The following is a 15,783-nucleotide window of genomic DNA, read 5'->3' on the forward strand; positions in this document are numbered from 1 at the left end:
TACATATTTCAAAACACCATGTTGCATACCATAAATACATATAATTTTTGTTTGCCAATTAAAATTTTTAAAGTTAAACATACACCCACTTTATGGACTCAGTCATTCCACTTGTAGTATTTACCTAAGAAAAAATGAAAATTTATGTTCATACAAAGACTTATACATGAATGCCAATAGCAGCTTTTTTCAGCCCCAAACGAAAAACAACCCAAATATTCATCAATAGGTGAATGGATACACAGATTGTGGTAAATTTATACAATGGAATACTATTCTACAAGAGAGTGAAATACTGATACACACAAGATAGATGAATCTTAAAATAATTACGCTTAGAGAAAGAAGCCAGACACCCCCTTCTTGCCAAAAAAAGAATGCATACTGTATGGTTCTATTTATGTAAAATTATAGAAAATGTAAACTGATTTATAATGACAGAAAACAGACCAACAGTTGCCTAGGGATGAAGGGAAGAACAATAGGAAGAATTACAAAGAGGCATGAAGAAAACTTTTGGGAGTAATGATTATTATGTTCATTATTTTGATTGCAGTGATGGTTTCACAGGTGTGTGTGTGTGTATATATATATATGTCAAAGCTTATCGAATTATATACTTCAAATGTGTGCTATTTATGATAATGTAACTATGTCTCAATAAAAAGCAGAATTAGAAAGAATAACATCTGTACATACTGACATGAAAAAATATCTGACACATATTAAGTAAAAAAAGATATGCAATAACATATATGGAGAGATATAGCTATAGCTATATATCTCATGACCCTGTTTATATAAAATAAGTGTGTTTAGACTGAATATATGTATGTACATGTATATAAAAAGGTGTAAGGAAATACATATTAATCCATTTACAGTTTGAGACTGGAGAAGCAATATGCAGGGCTTTCACTTTAAATATTCCTATATTGTTTGAACTTTATAAAATAATCATGTATTACGTCTGAAATTTAAAAAATAGAAGTAAAAGAAATAATTAGCAGGTTTAAAAGCCACTGGCTAAGATGAGCTTGAGGTCTGTAAAAGCCAAGCTGATACATTTTACAGGAAAAAAATGGAATCTTATGTTTGGAGAATAATTCCCAGTTACGGATCAAAGCAAAGGGCACATGCGTCCAATTCACCTGGACTTGGATTCAGATCTGCTGTCTTTGTTCTTGTCCAGTGGAAAATCACTACTGGGATGGGTAACAGCAACTGTCTATTACTCAGGTTTCCTGAGGCACAAAAATGCCAAGAGTTTTAAAAGACCAACAGTTTGGACTCCAATTTTCAATGGGGATGAAGAACGTACAAGGCTACAGTAAAAATTTGGCAAGGCTTCAGAGCCCACACTCCTCGGTGTATTTGGTACCTTGGATAATTTTCTGCTGCTGTTGCCGGATTTCATCAAAACCCAAGCCTCTGGTTTCCTCTGGCTCCTCAAAGAGCCAAGGGTTGGGCGCTCCTCGCTTAGCTTCTTCACTCATCAGGCTGGACCTAGGAACAATAGGAAATGCATTAAATATTTCAAAATGTATAGCTCGGCTGCAAATTACTCCCACAGGTGCAGAGGTGGCCAGCCTTGCATGCTTTGAAAATTCAATTCAACCACGATTTATTGCATCCTTAGTTCATGCCAGGAACTGTATTCAATGCTGGAAGAGATATGAGGATGAATAAGACACAAGCCTGGTCCTCAGAGGATTCCCGCCTGTTAAAGAGATGATGGGAAAACATAACACTCATACTAATCCTCCAAGATACATTTGAGTCGATAATCCTAGAAACACAAGACCAAATGGAAGTGGCCTTTTTATTAGGACAAAGTTTGTCTCACAGGCTATGTGACACCAAATGTACAAATATTCTTTCTCAAGCAGATACACTGTTGTGACTACAGATTACAGCATTAAAAAATGACTATATAATTTTGCATTAAAGGGTACTTGGTGGCTCACAGACAGAAATACATGCAAGGTTTCAAAGCCAATTTTAAGAATATAATGTAGAATTCATAATATAATAAACACATTCTGAATTATCAATCTTAATCGTTATTCCCACTAATAACCCACGTGACCCTTTTGCACCAGACCATTTCGTCTTGCTGTATGAGGGACAGGAAACACACAATTTCCACCTCAGTCCCCACATTTATAGGATTTTCCTCATCTGGAGAACCTCCTCTCCTATCCCCACCTGTCCACATTCTGTCCAAGCTGCAAAGATCACCTTGTCGAGGACATTATTTCTGACCACTTCACTTCAAGATGAACAATCACTTTAGAGCTCTCACTAGATTCATAAAAAATAATGATGGAATAAAGGCTTGGAGGGATGTCAGCAAATGGCTGACTAGAGACCCTGGCACTAGTCCCCCTGTCACCCCAAAAAAGGACCGAGGCAACTAATAAACTGGACTGTTGTCAAAGAGCATCGAACGCAGCAGGGGAGTGAGGACGCACATGTGGTGATGGGAGGACAGTAGGTCATTATGGAAGCACCCAGCCTCTATAGCCCCATCTCCCCTGCCCACACCCGACTGACCCAGGGGCAGGAAGGACTTGCCCTTGTGGGGAAAGGTAAGCTGTAGAACCCTGCCAGCCCTCATTGCCACTACAAACACCTGCAGTCCTTAACACTGGAGAATCCCACAGTCCTTGCAAGCCCTAAGCCCACTTTGGAGAGCTGCCAAGAATTCACACAGCTGCATTGCTCCACCCCTCCACGCCCCGCCACTGTGAGCTAAGACTCTGCAGCATGGCATCACCTTGAGACCAGAGCCACCCCTGGAGTGCACTCTGCTCTCAGGGCAGCACCCAGTGCACCTCTCCAAGATCATCTTCATTCTACCAAGCCCACACAGGTGGTTGAACACCACAACCCCAGCTGTAAAGAACCTGGGTTCGGGATCAGTGGGACTCTAGTCTTGCATAACAGAGAAACAAACCCGCACCTCTAGATGGAGGAACGGTCTGAAAATTCCACCCAGGGTGAGCCCACCCTTGAGCAGACAAAACCACTGCATGCCCTTACCTGAACAGGAGAGGTCGCCAACCCACCAAGCAACTGACGTGTGGCTGTATGCCCATGCCCAGGGCCTGAGAATCTTGCCTGTGGGCCGCCCTCTCCTGCAGACATGCCCCTGGCCTGTCCAATGGCCTTACACCTGCAGTCAGGGCCTAAGAAACAGCCCCATGGGCCACCCCTGGCAGATACACACCCAGACCAGCCAAGCAGATGTGTAGCCACAACCCAGGCCCTAAAAACAGCCCTGTGGGCCGCCTCTGGCAGACACACCTCCAGCCTGGCCAAGCAGCTATGCACCCCCATTCCACATGTGAGAAATAGCCCTGTGGGACACCCCTGGCAGACATGCCCCCAAGCCAGTCGAGCAGCTGTGCATCTGTGTCTTGGGCCTGAGAAATAGCTCCACGGGCCCACCCTGGCAGGCACACCCCCAGGCTTGTCAAGCAGCTTTGCACCCACCTCCCAGGCTAGAGAAATATCCTCGTGACCCTCCCCTAGCAGACACACACAGCTAGGTCAGCTGAGAAAATGTATGGCCATGTCCTGGGCCTGAGAAACAGCCCTGTGGGCCACACCCAGAAGAAACACCTCCAGGCCAGCTGAGCAACTGTGTGCCTGCATCCTGGGCCTGAGAAACAGCCCCATGAGCCACCCCTGGCAGGCACACCCTTAAGGCCAGCCAAGAAGCCACACACCCGTGCTCCTGGCCAGAGTAATACCCCCATGGCCCCAAGCCAAATGAGCGAGACCCCAAATTTGCTGACTTAACATGTGCATGCACATGCCACTGACCTGAGAAATAGCCCAGCAAGCTCATCCTGAGCACCACAAACTCTCTCGGCCTAGGCCACGGATACACTCCCATATGTCACTAGCATGGGATTACAGTTGATGAAACTACACAGATATGACACTATTGCAACCACCTAGAACCAAAGCCAACAACCTGAACCAACTGAACCAACACCCCAAGACCCATCAATACAAATAAGTCTTTCCCTATGAAACCTACTCAATAAAATTAGAAGAGGCAACTGTTCCATTAGATGTATAAAGTAAACAGATACACATTCAACATGAAAAATGAAACATGACATCTCCGAAGGAACATAATAATTCTCTAATAATAGACCTGAATCATAAGAACTATATAAAATGCCAGAAAAAGAACTAAAATAATAACTCTTTGAGATACAAGAAAATACAGACAGACAATTCAATAAAATCAAAAAAACAATTCATGATTTGAATGAGAAATTCAAAGAGATATCATAGAAAAGAATGAAACAAATCCTAGAGCTGAAGAATTCAATAAATGAAATAAAAAATAAAATTGAGAGCTACGACAATAGACTAGACCAAGCAGAAGAAAAAATTTCTGAATTTGAAGGTAGATCTGTTAAAATAACACAGCCAGATCCACGCCCCATCCATAAAAGGAATCAAGAATAAAACAGAATGAAGAGAGCCTCCAGGACTTAGGGGACACCATGAAGTGAACAAACATTCATGTTACAGGCATCACAGAAGAAGAAATGAAGGAAAAATACAGAAAACATATTTAATGAAATAATAGCTGACAACATCCCAAGCCTTGGGAGAGTGATGGAAATCTAGATCCAGGAAGCTCAAACCAATTCAAACCAAACAGGTCTTCTCTGAGGCATATTACTGTCAAATTGTCAAAAGTCAAAAACAAAGAAAATTCTAAAAACAGCAGGAGAAAAGTGTCAAGTCATATAGGAGAGAATTTCCATTAGACTAACAACCAATTTCTCAGCAAAAACTTTACACATCAAGAGAGAATGGGATGACATATTCAAAGTACTTAAGGGAAAAAAAAAAAACATGACAGACAAGAATATTATACCCAGCAAAGCTATTTTTCACAAATGAAGGAGAAATAAAATCTTTCATGGATAAGAAAAACTAAGGGCATTCATCACCACTAGATTGGCCTTAAAAGAAATATTCAAGGGAGTCTTACATCTGGAAGTAAAAAGTTGATAACCATGATCATGACAAGATGATAAACTCCAAAACTCACCGGCAAAGCCAATACACACACAAATAAGAAAGAGAAAGGCATGAAACCTTATAACTACAAAACCATCCAACCTCAAAAATAAGAGAGGAAGTAAGAAACAAAGGATACACAAAACCACCAGAACACAATAAAATGATAGGAGTAAACCCTTACCTATCAATAATAACCCTGAATGTAAACAAATTAAATTCCCCATTTAAAAGACATAACCTGACTCGATTAAAAAAAAAAAAGACCCAATTATGCTGCCTGCAAAAAACTCACCTCATGTGTAAAGACATATACAGACTGAAAGTAAAGGGATAGAAAAATATGTTCTACATAAATGGAAACCAGAAGTGAGCAGAAGTTGCTATACTACCATCAGACAAAACAGACTTTGAGTCAAAAGCTGTAAAAAGAGACAAACAAGCATATTTAATAAGAATGAAGGGATCAATTCAGCAAGAGAACATAATTGTAAATATATATGCACCCAATACTGGAGCACCCAGATAAATGAAGCAACTATTATTAGATCTAAAGAGAGAGAGAGAGACCCCAACACAGTAATAGTGGGGGACTTCAACACCCCACTCTAGCACTGGACAGATCATCTAAACAGAAAAAAAAAAAAAATCAAAAAAGAACACTGAATTTAAACTGAACCATAATAAACCAAATGGACCAAACAGACATATACAGAATATTTTACCTAATGACTACAGGATACACATTCTTTTCAGCACATGGAATATTCTTCAAAATTTACCATATGTTAGGACACAAAACATCTCAAAAATTTTTTTAAAATCAAAACTATATTGAGTATCTTACCTGACCACAATGGAACAAAACTAGAAATCAGTAACAACAGAAACATTTGAAACTACCAATACATGGAAATTAAACTTTCCAATACATGGAAATTAAACAACATGCTCTTGAATGACCAATAGGTGAAGGAAGAAATTAGGAATGAAATTTTAAAATTCCTTGAAACAAATGAAAATAGAAACACAATATACTAAAACTTATGGGACACAGCAGAAGCACTATTATGAGACAAATTTATAGCAATACATGCCTACATCAAAAAACTAAATGGGCTGGGCATGGTGGCTCATGCCTGTAATCCTAGCACTCTGGGAGGCTATCCTAGCACTCTGGGAGGCTGAGGTAGGGATCACTCGAGGTCAGGAGTTCAAGACCAGCCTAAGCAAGAGCGAGACATCGTCTCTACTAAAAAATAGAAAGAAATTAGCTGGCCAACTAAAAATATATAGAAAAAATTAGCTGAGTATGGTGGCACATGCCTGTAGTCCCAGATACTCGGGAGGCTGAGGCAGGAGGATCGCTCAAGCCCAGGAGTTTGAGGTTGCTGTGAGCTAGGCTGATGTCATGGCACTCTAGCCCAGGCAACAGAGCGAAACTTTGTCTCAAAAAAATAAAAAATAAAAAGTAAAAAAAACAAAACAAAATAAAAAACATCTGCACAGCAAAGGAGACAATCAACAGAGTGAAAAGACAACCTACAGAATGGGAGGAAGCATTTGCAAACTATTCACTCAACAGGGGGTTAAGATCCAGAATATATAAGGAACTCAAACATTTCAAAAGCAAATAAAGCAAATAATCTGACTGAAAACCAGGCAAATGAGCCAACCACAGCGGCATGCACCTGAGGTGGGAGGATCTCTTGAACCCAGGAGTTCAAGGGTAGCTTAGGAAACATCGCAAGACTCTATCTCCACAACAAAATAGCAGACAAATATATTAAATAAAAATGGGCAAGTGATCTGAACAGACATTTCTTAAAAGAAGACAAACAAATGGTCAACAAATATATTTTTTAAATGCGCAACATCACTAATCATTAGGAAATTACAAATCAAAGTCACCATGAGGTATCATCTCACCTCAGTAAGGATGGCTATTATCAAAAAAGATGAACTATAACAAATGCTGATGAGGATGTGGAGAAAAGGGAACTCTTACACATTGTTGGTGGGAGTGTAAACTAGTACAGCTACCATGGAGAACAGTATGGAAGTACTTCAAAGAACTATAAATAGAACTACCATATGATCCAGCAATCCCACTACTGGGCATTTATCCAATGGAAAGGAAATTAGTATACGGAAAAGACATCTGTATCCCCATGTTTACTGCAGCACTATTCACAATAGCCAAGATATAGAATCAACCTAAGTGTCCAACAACAGATAAATGGATAAAGAAAATGTGGTATACATACACAATGGAATACCATTTAGCCATAAAGAAAAAACAAAATCCTGGCATTCCCAGCAACGTGGACGGAACTGGAGGATATCATGTCAAGTGAAATAGGCCAGGAACAGAAAGTTAAACACCAAATGTTCATATGTAGAAGCCAAAATAAGTTGATCTCATAGAAGTAAAAAGTAAAATAGAGGCTGGGAAGGGTGGGGGAAGAGAGGAACAGAGAGAGATTTGATATATGACACAAAATTACAGCTAGAACTAAGTTCTAGTGTTCCATACCACTGTAGGATGACTATACTCTACAATAATATGTAGCTTCAAATGGCTAGAAGGATATTGAATGTTCCCAACACAAAGAAATGATAAGTGTTTGAGATGATGGATATGCTCATTACCCTGATCTGATCACTAGACATATGTATTGAAACACAACTATGTACACATAAATATGTATGAATATGCCAATTAAAAAATTAACAAAAACCAAAATAATGATGATAGTCATGTTTCAGTAGCACCAATGACAATAATAGTTAACAGATTAAGCATTCACCTTGTGCAGCACAGCTCCACGTGATTTATATATATTCACTCATATCTCCGTTAATTTACAATTCTAGCCCTGTTCACATCTCTTACATGGTCTAGTACTAACTGCTACCCTATTAGTTAACCTTTTATACAGACAAGCCTCATACCCACTAGACTGAGGCAGGAACTGAAAATTACCCCACACTGTTCCACAACATAGAGTGAATAGCTAACAGCATATCACCTACCTGCAATATATAGACAGTAATATTTTACCTCAGAAAGTTGCTAGGAGGATTGATTAAATAACTTTTTATTCCAAAAACATGGACTTAGTACTTATTATGTGGTAGCCATTGTTCTTATCAATGGGATAAAGAAAAAACAGAATACAAACAGACCATAATCTCTACCCTTACAAAGATTTTTTTTTTTTTTTTTTTTTGAGACAGGGTCTCGCTCTGTTGCCTATGCTAGAATATAATGGTGTGACCATAGCTCAGTGCAACCTCAAACTCCTGGAGTTCAAGCGATCCTCCTGCCTCAGCCTCCCAAGTAGCTGGGACTACAGGCATGAGACACCATGCCCAGCTAATTATTCTATTTTGTAGAGAAAGGATCTTGCTATGTCACTTAGGCTGGCTACGAGCTCCTGGCCTCAGGTGATCCTCCTGCCTTAGCCTCTCAAAGTGCTAGGACTACAGGTGTGACCCACAGTGCCCAGCCTAAAGCATAGATTATTGTTATACTGTTTTCATTCTGGTAGGTGGGGACAATGTGTAAATTGTATGCAAAGAGCTTAATGTAGTACTTGAAAGATAATCATTTAATAAATGTTAACTATATAATAATACCAATTATTATATTGTTTATATAAGATGCATTAAAAATTTTTAATAAGTGAATATATCTCAAAAAAGCTATATTAATTTCATTTTTAGTTTAGTACTTTAAAACATAAAGAAGAATATGATACATATCAAGACACAAACCCAGGTAAAACTGGAAGAAAATTTTTGATTCCTTAGACTAAGATTTTATTTTATTATTTATTTTTTTATAGACAGGGTCTTCCTCTGCCACCCAGGCTCGAATACAGTGACCTGACCATAGCTCACTATAACCTCGAATTCCTGGGCTCAAACAATCGTCTTGTCTCAGCAAGAGGCATAGTCCCACCTGTAGCTGGCACTACAGATGCATAGAGTAAGATTTTTTTTTTTTTTTTGAGACAGAGTCTCACTTTGTTGCCCAGGCTAGAGTGAGTGCCGTGGCATCAGCCTAGCTCACAGCAACCTCAAACTCCTGGGCTCAACCAATCCTGCTGCCTCAGCCTCCCAAGTAGCTGGGACTACAGGCATGTGCCACCATGCCCAGCTAATTTTTTCTATATATATATTAGTTGGCCCATTAACATAGAGTAAGATTTTAAGCACAGAGTTGGTCTCTCTTACCCAAGTGTACTAATTAGCATGCCAAACAGAAGTATGATTTCTTCTACTTTATCAAAAAAGGAAGATCTGTTTCTTTGAAGCCTTACTTTATGTGATTGTCCCCAAATATCTAAGATGTCAAGATTTTGGATTTATTCCCTATAATAATCATTCAATTTCACCTACCTTTGAAGATGGAAGAAGAATGCAATAGAAAAAGGAAGGAAAAAAGGAAATTTACAATCAAAGCATAACCCTAACTCATATCATCTTGCAAGTGCCAGCTTTTGGCCAAAACAGGAATTATTTGGGATTTTCTGCATATGGTTCATTGCAAAAACAAGTGCTTAAAAATCAGAACATGGGTCAGAGGTCTATAAAGAAACCTCAAGAGCAGGTCAATGATCAGCTATAAGCATCCATTCAAATGAACATATTGCACCTGAATTGGCATAGCGTCTCTAAAGTTAATGTTGGGCTGTCCCACTGTTGGCTATGGATACCTATAGCACCATACTTTTAAAAATTCAAGAGGAAAAAATAAAATATAAGAATATTTTTTGGCAATCTCAAAAACGACAAATTAGAACTATAGGCGTGTGTGTGTGTGTGTGTGTGTATGCCTATTAGGAAATAAAAATGACAACATGGGCACAATATTAATATCAAACACATGCCACCACCAGACATACAGGAAAGATTTCCCAGGGTTATCTGATTCCCAAGACTGAGGTATCTCTTCTCTACCCCTCTCTCCACTCCTTTCTTCTCCCCTGCTTTCCTTCCTTCCACTTCCCTTCCCACACCTCTATTTTTCCTACTTTGCTGATACCCCAAACCTAACAGGAAATCCAGCAAGGGATATACCCTTTACTAACAAGAGCAGGTAGGATCATAAGAGCATAGGTATCCCTGTATGCAGAACAACTGATTTTGTTTTCATTGGGTTTTATGCTCAACTTAATATTTGGGGGTGCCTTTTATTATTTGGTACTGTTCTAGGTGCAAGGGAAATACGAAATGATTCAAAACATAATTCTTGCTTTTAAGGAGTTTATAATCAAAGTGAAAAGAGAAACTAACCAACATGAAATACATTAGGATAAAAGAATATCTAGCTTTATATCCCTGGACAACTCCAATAACCTCTGCAGTCCTGGTTTTCTCACCCATACAATAAGCGAACTAAGCAGGTCAGTGGTTCTCAACCTTCATTCTGGCCCAACACTTGAGGAGTATGACACCCTCATTAACAGCGGTGTTGGGGAGTGGGTGGAAAAACTCATCTTGGTGGGGGGAGATATTCATTCTTTTTAATCCTGCAGAAGATGATTTCCAATTGCCAGAAATTGCTGAATTAGATGATCTTTAAGATCCTTGCAGCTTTAATTACGGTTTTTCTCATTAAGTACTAAACTGCATTAATAAGAACAGAAGAAAAAAAAAAGGACAGAAGAAAAAACAAAAAGATCCATTTCCCCATAAAATCCATTCCCCTCTCCCCTCATCTTCTCAATTTCTGTTTAAATCCACCACTGACCCATTGGCTCAGACCCAAAACCTTGGATTCTATCTTTCATACCCCACATCATCTATTAGAAAATCCCTTGAAATGTATCTAGGATCAGACCATGTCCTCTACTCTGCTCTATTCCGCCCTGTATGCCTCTCTCCTCTTTCTACCCCTACCCCCTGCAGTCTGCTCCCCACACAGCTGCAAAAGTGATCACTGTAAAAATAAAACTGCTTCCTCTGCTCAAAACCTTCCAGTGTCTTCCGATCACCCTCAGCATCACACGCAACATCTTTAACCTACAAGCCACCCTGGCCTCCCTGCTGTTGCAGAGCACATGAGCACACTCCCATCCCAGGGCTGAGGCACTCTTGCCCAGACAGTCACGTCGCCTTGCTCCCTCACTTCATCCAATCTCTGCTCACATGTCAACTCCTCAGAAAGGTTTCCCTGACTACTCCATCTAAAAGAGCATCCCTTCCTGTCACTCATTCGCCCTCTTCCTCCTCATCCTGCTTCCTTTTTCTTTATAGCACTTAAACCACGTGCTATTACATGTTTTTTCCCCGTCTCCCACGCTAGACTACAAGCTCCACAAGGGCATCGCTCTAACCTCAATGCCTGGCATCATAATAGGCACTGAAAGAAAAACACTGCATGAATTAATTCTTTCAGCAAAAGCCACAAATGAATGAATGAAATCAATAAGAAGCGTTGTTAGGAAATTATGCTAACATACATTGGTGCCATATTTTGTGATTTCAAAGGCATTTCACAAACATCATCTTGTGAATCATACACAAGCCTGTGTATGAGTCAGAACAAGTATTACTGACAACAAAACCAGAGCAGAGACATCAACTGACTTTCTCAAGGTCACATACAAGGTGGCAGAGCTAAGGGTTCAGCTCACATCTTCTGAATCTTAACACAAGGTACTTCCTTTCTACCACTTCAAGACTCAACCAAGACTCAAGACTCATCTAGCTGAGTGAGGAAGAGATGGTAAGGCATTCCAAAAAAGGTAAAAACATGTATGAGTCTGCAGGGCAAGGAATGTGTCCCATAAACGTGCACAGGATGAATGGGGAATCGGTGAAATTTGGGAGACTGGATATAGAATTAAGTCCAACATAGTTAGCCATGGTGAGCCTCCACTTGTTTTAATACCTTTCATCCTCATACTCTTTCAGAATCTTATAATTTTAGCTTTCCACTAGTTCTTCCCTATCCTATAAATCCTCAAGCGACTACTTTCTCTCCTACTCACAGCCAAAATTTCTTAAAGGATAAGCTATGCTCACCAGCTCCCTTCCTGACCCTAGTTCACTCTTCAACACACTACAATCCAAGTTCTGCCCCAGCACTTCACCAAAACTCTTCTCACCCACAACCTCCTTACTGCCAAATCCTCTTCCCAGTTTTCACCGGGCTTCTCGTTCAGGCCTCATTTGTCACAGCTGACCTTATGCCCTGACTGTCAAGCCTCTCCTCCCTTGGCTTCCTCAACACCTCTCCCCTCCACTGACAGTCCTTCTCTATAATTTGCAAGTGCCTCTTCCCCCATCTTCCCCTAAACGTTAGTATTCCTTGGGAATGTCATTTAGATCTGCTCTTCTCACTATATTATCTCTCTCTGAGCAAGTCTATCTGTTCCAGTGACTTCAGACTGTAAGAACAGATGCTACTAATGGTTACATTCTATGCCCAGCACAAATGAAATCAGACACATTCTCTTGATTCATGATGGTGGTGGGTTCACAGCTAAAGGTGGGGAGGGGCAAGCTCCTCTCCCTAGCAGGGCAATATCAGAATCTGGCACTGGGGGAAGGAGTGGCACATAGTTGAAAAGAAACCCCATATATAAAAACTCAGCCAAGGTATGTCCTCCTACCCCTTACCCTGATTGCAAATCATGATGCTAGAGACTTACAAATTTACCTCTATCCATGATATTTTCCTACAGACTCTTGTATCTGCGTTTATGGCTTTTCATTAGGAATCTCCAACTGGGTGATCATCTCCAAACTCAACGTATCCCAAAATCAAGTTCAGTATTTTCACCCCATAAGCTGTTTCTTCTGCGATGTGCTCCATTTTGGGTGGCAGCATCACTGTATCACCAAGTCATCGAAGCCATTTTTCGGCCTCCTCTCTCCCATATCTCATCAGTGACCAAGGCCTCTCTCACAGATGGTTTTCAAATCCATGCCCTCATTCCCATTGGTGCTGCCTAGGTTCAGTCCCTCGTTGCCTCTCATGTAGAACCTGGCCACAGCCTTCTGACGGGTCTCCTTGTTCCCAGGGACCCTCATTCAAATCATCTTACACTCAGCTGCTGCCAGAACCATCTTTTTGAAACAGAGATCTCACCATATTCTTTCCCTCTTTCAAAACTTTCATGACTCCCTGGAAGCTACAGATCAAGTGTAAGCTTTCCAACATGGCCCCAGTGATCTCGCAACATCCCCCCTTCCATACCCTACTTCTCCTTCACCACTGCTCAACAAAGGCACAAACTTTCACACTCTCATGTTTTTGTATGAGTCTGGAGTGGCCCCACCCCCACCCCCTTTGTCCATCTGGTAAAATTCTATTCATCCCCTAAGGCTCAACTCAAATGTCAATTCTGCTGCTCAGTCTTTCCTGATCCCTGTCCCCACCCCCTTCCCTTGAATTAATCACTTGCTGGTGCTCCCATGGCACTTTGCTCACAACCTCTAACGTGGCATTTATCAAGCAGGATTGTAGTTAGTTATTTACTCATCTGTCTCTCTTCCTAAATTATGAGCTCTGTGAGGAAAGAGGCCACATGACAGTTATGTTTATATCCCCAGGACCAAAACAGCAGCCTTGGAATATGCCAGAGAATAAGCACTGGGTAGATGTTTATGAAACAAAACTAGGAAAACCACTGAGGTTTTTAAGCAAGAGAGACAAAAATGAAAGAAGGATTTAACATTTTTATCTTGAGAGATTAAAAAAAAAATAACCCAAGTGAAACAAAATTTAATCAATCTGGCTTCAAGACTTGAACAGCAAAGACTGATATTGTTCAAGCAGATGGAGAGAATTACGTGAAAGGGAATTCTGTCAGTAAAACACCTTGTAGCTCAAACTCACTTCTGATATGACATGTAAGGAGCATTTCTCCTCTGCAAAGTTAAAAAAAAAAAAAAAGGAAATGCTAAATAGTATGCTACTGAGTTTAGAATAGACTTGAAATTTTTTAAAGTAAATCAATAATTTGTATTCATATTCTTTCAAGATGAAACTTGAACAAATGGAATCAATGTCATGTTAATAAATGTTAGATATCTATCTTATCAAGATTTAACCAGTAAGCTTCACAATCACTGCTAAAGGCATAAAATGATTTCATTTTCATTCTAAAAAGAAAATGATGTACATTACTTAAATTGTGATAATATCGGTGTGGTGGGGGGTGCAGACAATCCATGTCTTTCTGCTGACAAATGAAGTTGAAGCTTGTTAGAGTTCATAGGGAGGGCGTTCTTATCAACTGAATACAGAATTCGAAAAGCAGTGAATTCCAAGAAGTAGCTTTCTTTAGCTTTTCTTAGCATTTCAAAAACATGTCAAAGTGACTATATAAAATGTTTGTTTTGTCTGGAAAAAATATCAGTGTTTGAGTATTCACAGACCACAGGGAGGTTTGTAGTTAGGACTAGAGAAGATATTTTGAGTGTCAGTGAATTGAGTCTATAAAACTAGATTTGCTATAGATATAAAAAGGCTACTATGGTGTAAGAAGGTAAGTCCTTTTTTTCAAAACTTTTTTTTTTTGTGTGTGGTTTCTTTCTGTGAATATAAAGATGCACAGAGGCTCAAATTTCAATCAGAAATAGATTCTTTGACACAAATTCTTTAGAGACAAAATCTGGCAACAATATGCAGACTGGATTATACTGAAGAGAGGCTGCAGTCAGGGAGCCAGGCCAAAAGGCCAGTGTGGTAATGTAGGTGGGAAGTAATGGGGTCTGGACAGGGGAAATGACAAGAGAGAAGAGAGAAAGGGACAATTAACATAGCAATTCAAAGGGGAATTCCACAAGTGTTGGTGAATAGACTGGACAGAGGGGACACAGATTTTCAAACCTGAGCAACCTGGAGGAATTGACACAACTTAAGGGAAGGGAACTTTTTCATTACCTTTCCAAGTCAACATAGCTCCTAGTAACAACTCCAAAATAAAATCAATCCTTCAAGATCATGATCTATGGATGTGTGAATGCTTCTAGCCACATTTACTGGACTTCTTTTAGTCCCATACTCTGTCCTATTTTTTTGTATCCCATCCTTCCTTCCTTCGGCTGTTCCTGCCTTCCATCTATCCATCCAACAAATATTTACTGAATGCCTTCTATGTATTAGGCACTAATCAAGCAACTTGGAAGTGAACAAGAAAGACATAAATACCTAATCTCATCGAGGTGATTCTCTAGGGATAATAAATATCTAACATTGTGCCTACTGCAAAGTAAATAACTCAAAAATCTTTTGTTAAATTGAATAAATAATTTCCATTGAGTATTAATCCAGAACAAATAAGAACTCAAACAAGGAAAAATATCTTCCTTACATATCATCCAAGGAAATTGCACTACATGTAGCACCTTTAAGATCTATCACGATCCAATATTCTTCTAATTTCAAACAAATTCATGGCCGGTCAAATTAACCAATAAAAAGTTTTAACATTAAATAAAAACCTCAATAAAATAGTTCACAGAAGAATAGAAATGCAATGTGGAAAAGGCCAACAGAAGTCATTATTTTGGCCTTGAACTCGAATTTCAGAAATCCCAGACAGCTGTTCCTGAGAATCACCTAGAGAATCTAAAATCTAGCAACTAAAACCAAAAGGAACAGTTCTTTACCTTAAGTCTTTCATGGTCATGGTACCTTAAAAGTATTAATAGAAGAGAAGCAAGAAGGGGTGATATACGAAAAACATAAGAATACCAAGAAAA

At 39.6% G+C, this 15,783-nt stretch overlaps 1 protein-coding gene across 3 annotated transcripts in view; it reads right to left on the bottom strand.

Moving 5' to 3' along the window:
• The window catches only part of STX8 (syntaxin 8), a 467,623-nt gene that overhangs the window by 202,895 nt on the left and 248,945 nt on the right, over positions 1-15,783 (bottom strand). For all 3 annotated transcript variants that reach the window (XM_075994176.1, XM_012761217.2, XM_012761218.3), the window contains exon 6: positions 1,382-1,506. In XM_075994176.1, the coding sequence (XP_075850291.1) occupies positions 1,382-1,506 (125 nt within the window). The remainder of the gene's footprint in view (positions 1-1,381; positions 1,507-15,783) is intronic.

Source organism: Microcebus murinus, chromosome 18, assembly GCF_040939455.1.
Source record: "Microcebus murinus isolate Inina chromosome 18, M.murinus_Inina_mat1.0, whole genome shotgun sequence".
Taxonomy (NCBI): domain Eukaryota; kingdom Metazoa; phylum Chordata; class Mammalia; order Primates; family Cheirogaleidae; genus Microcebus; species Microcebus murinus.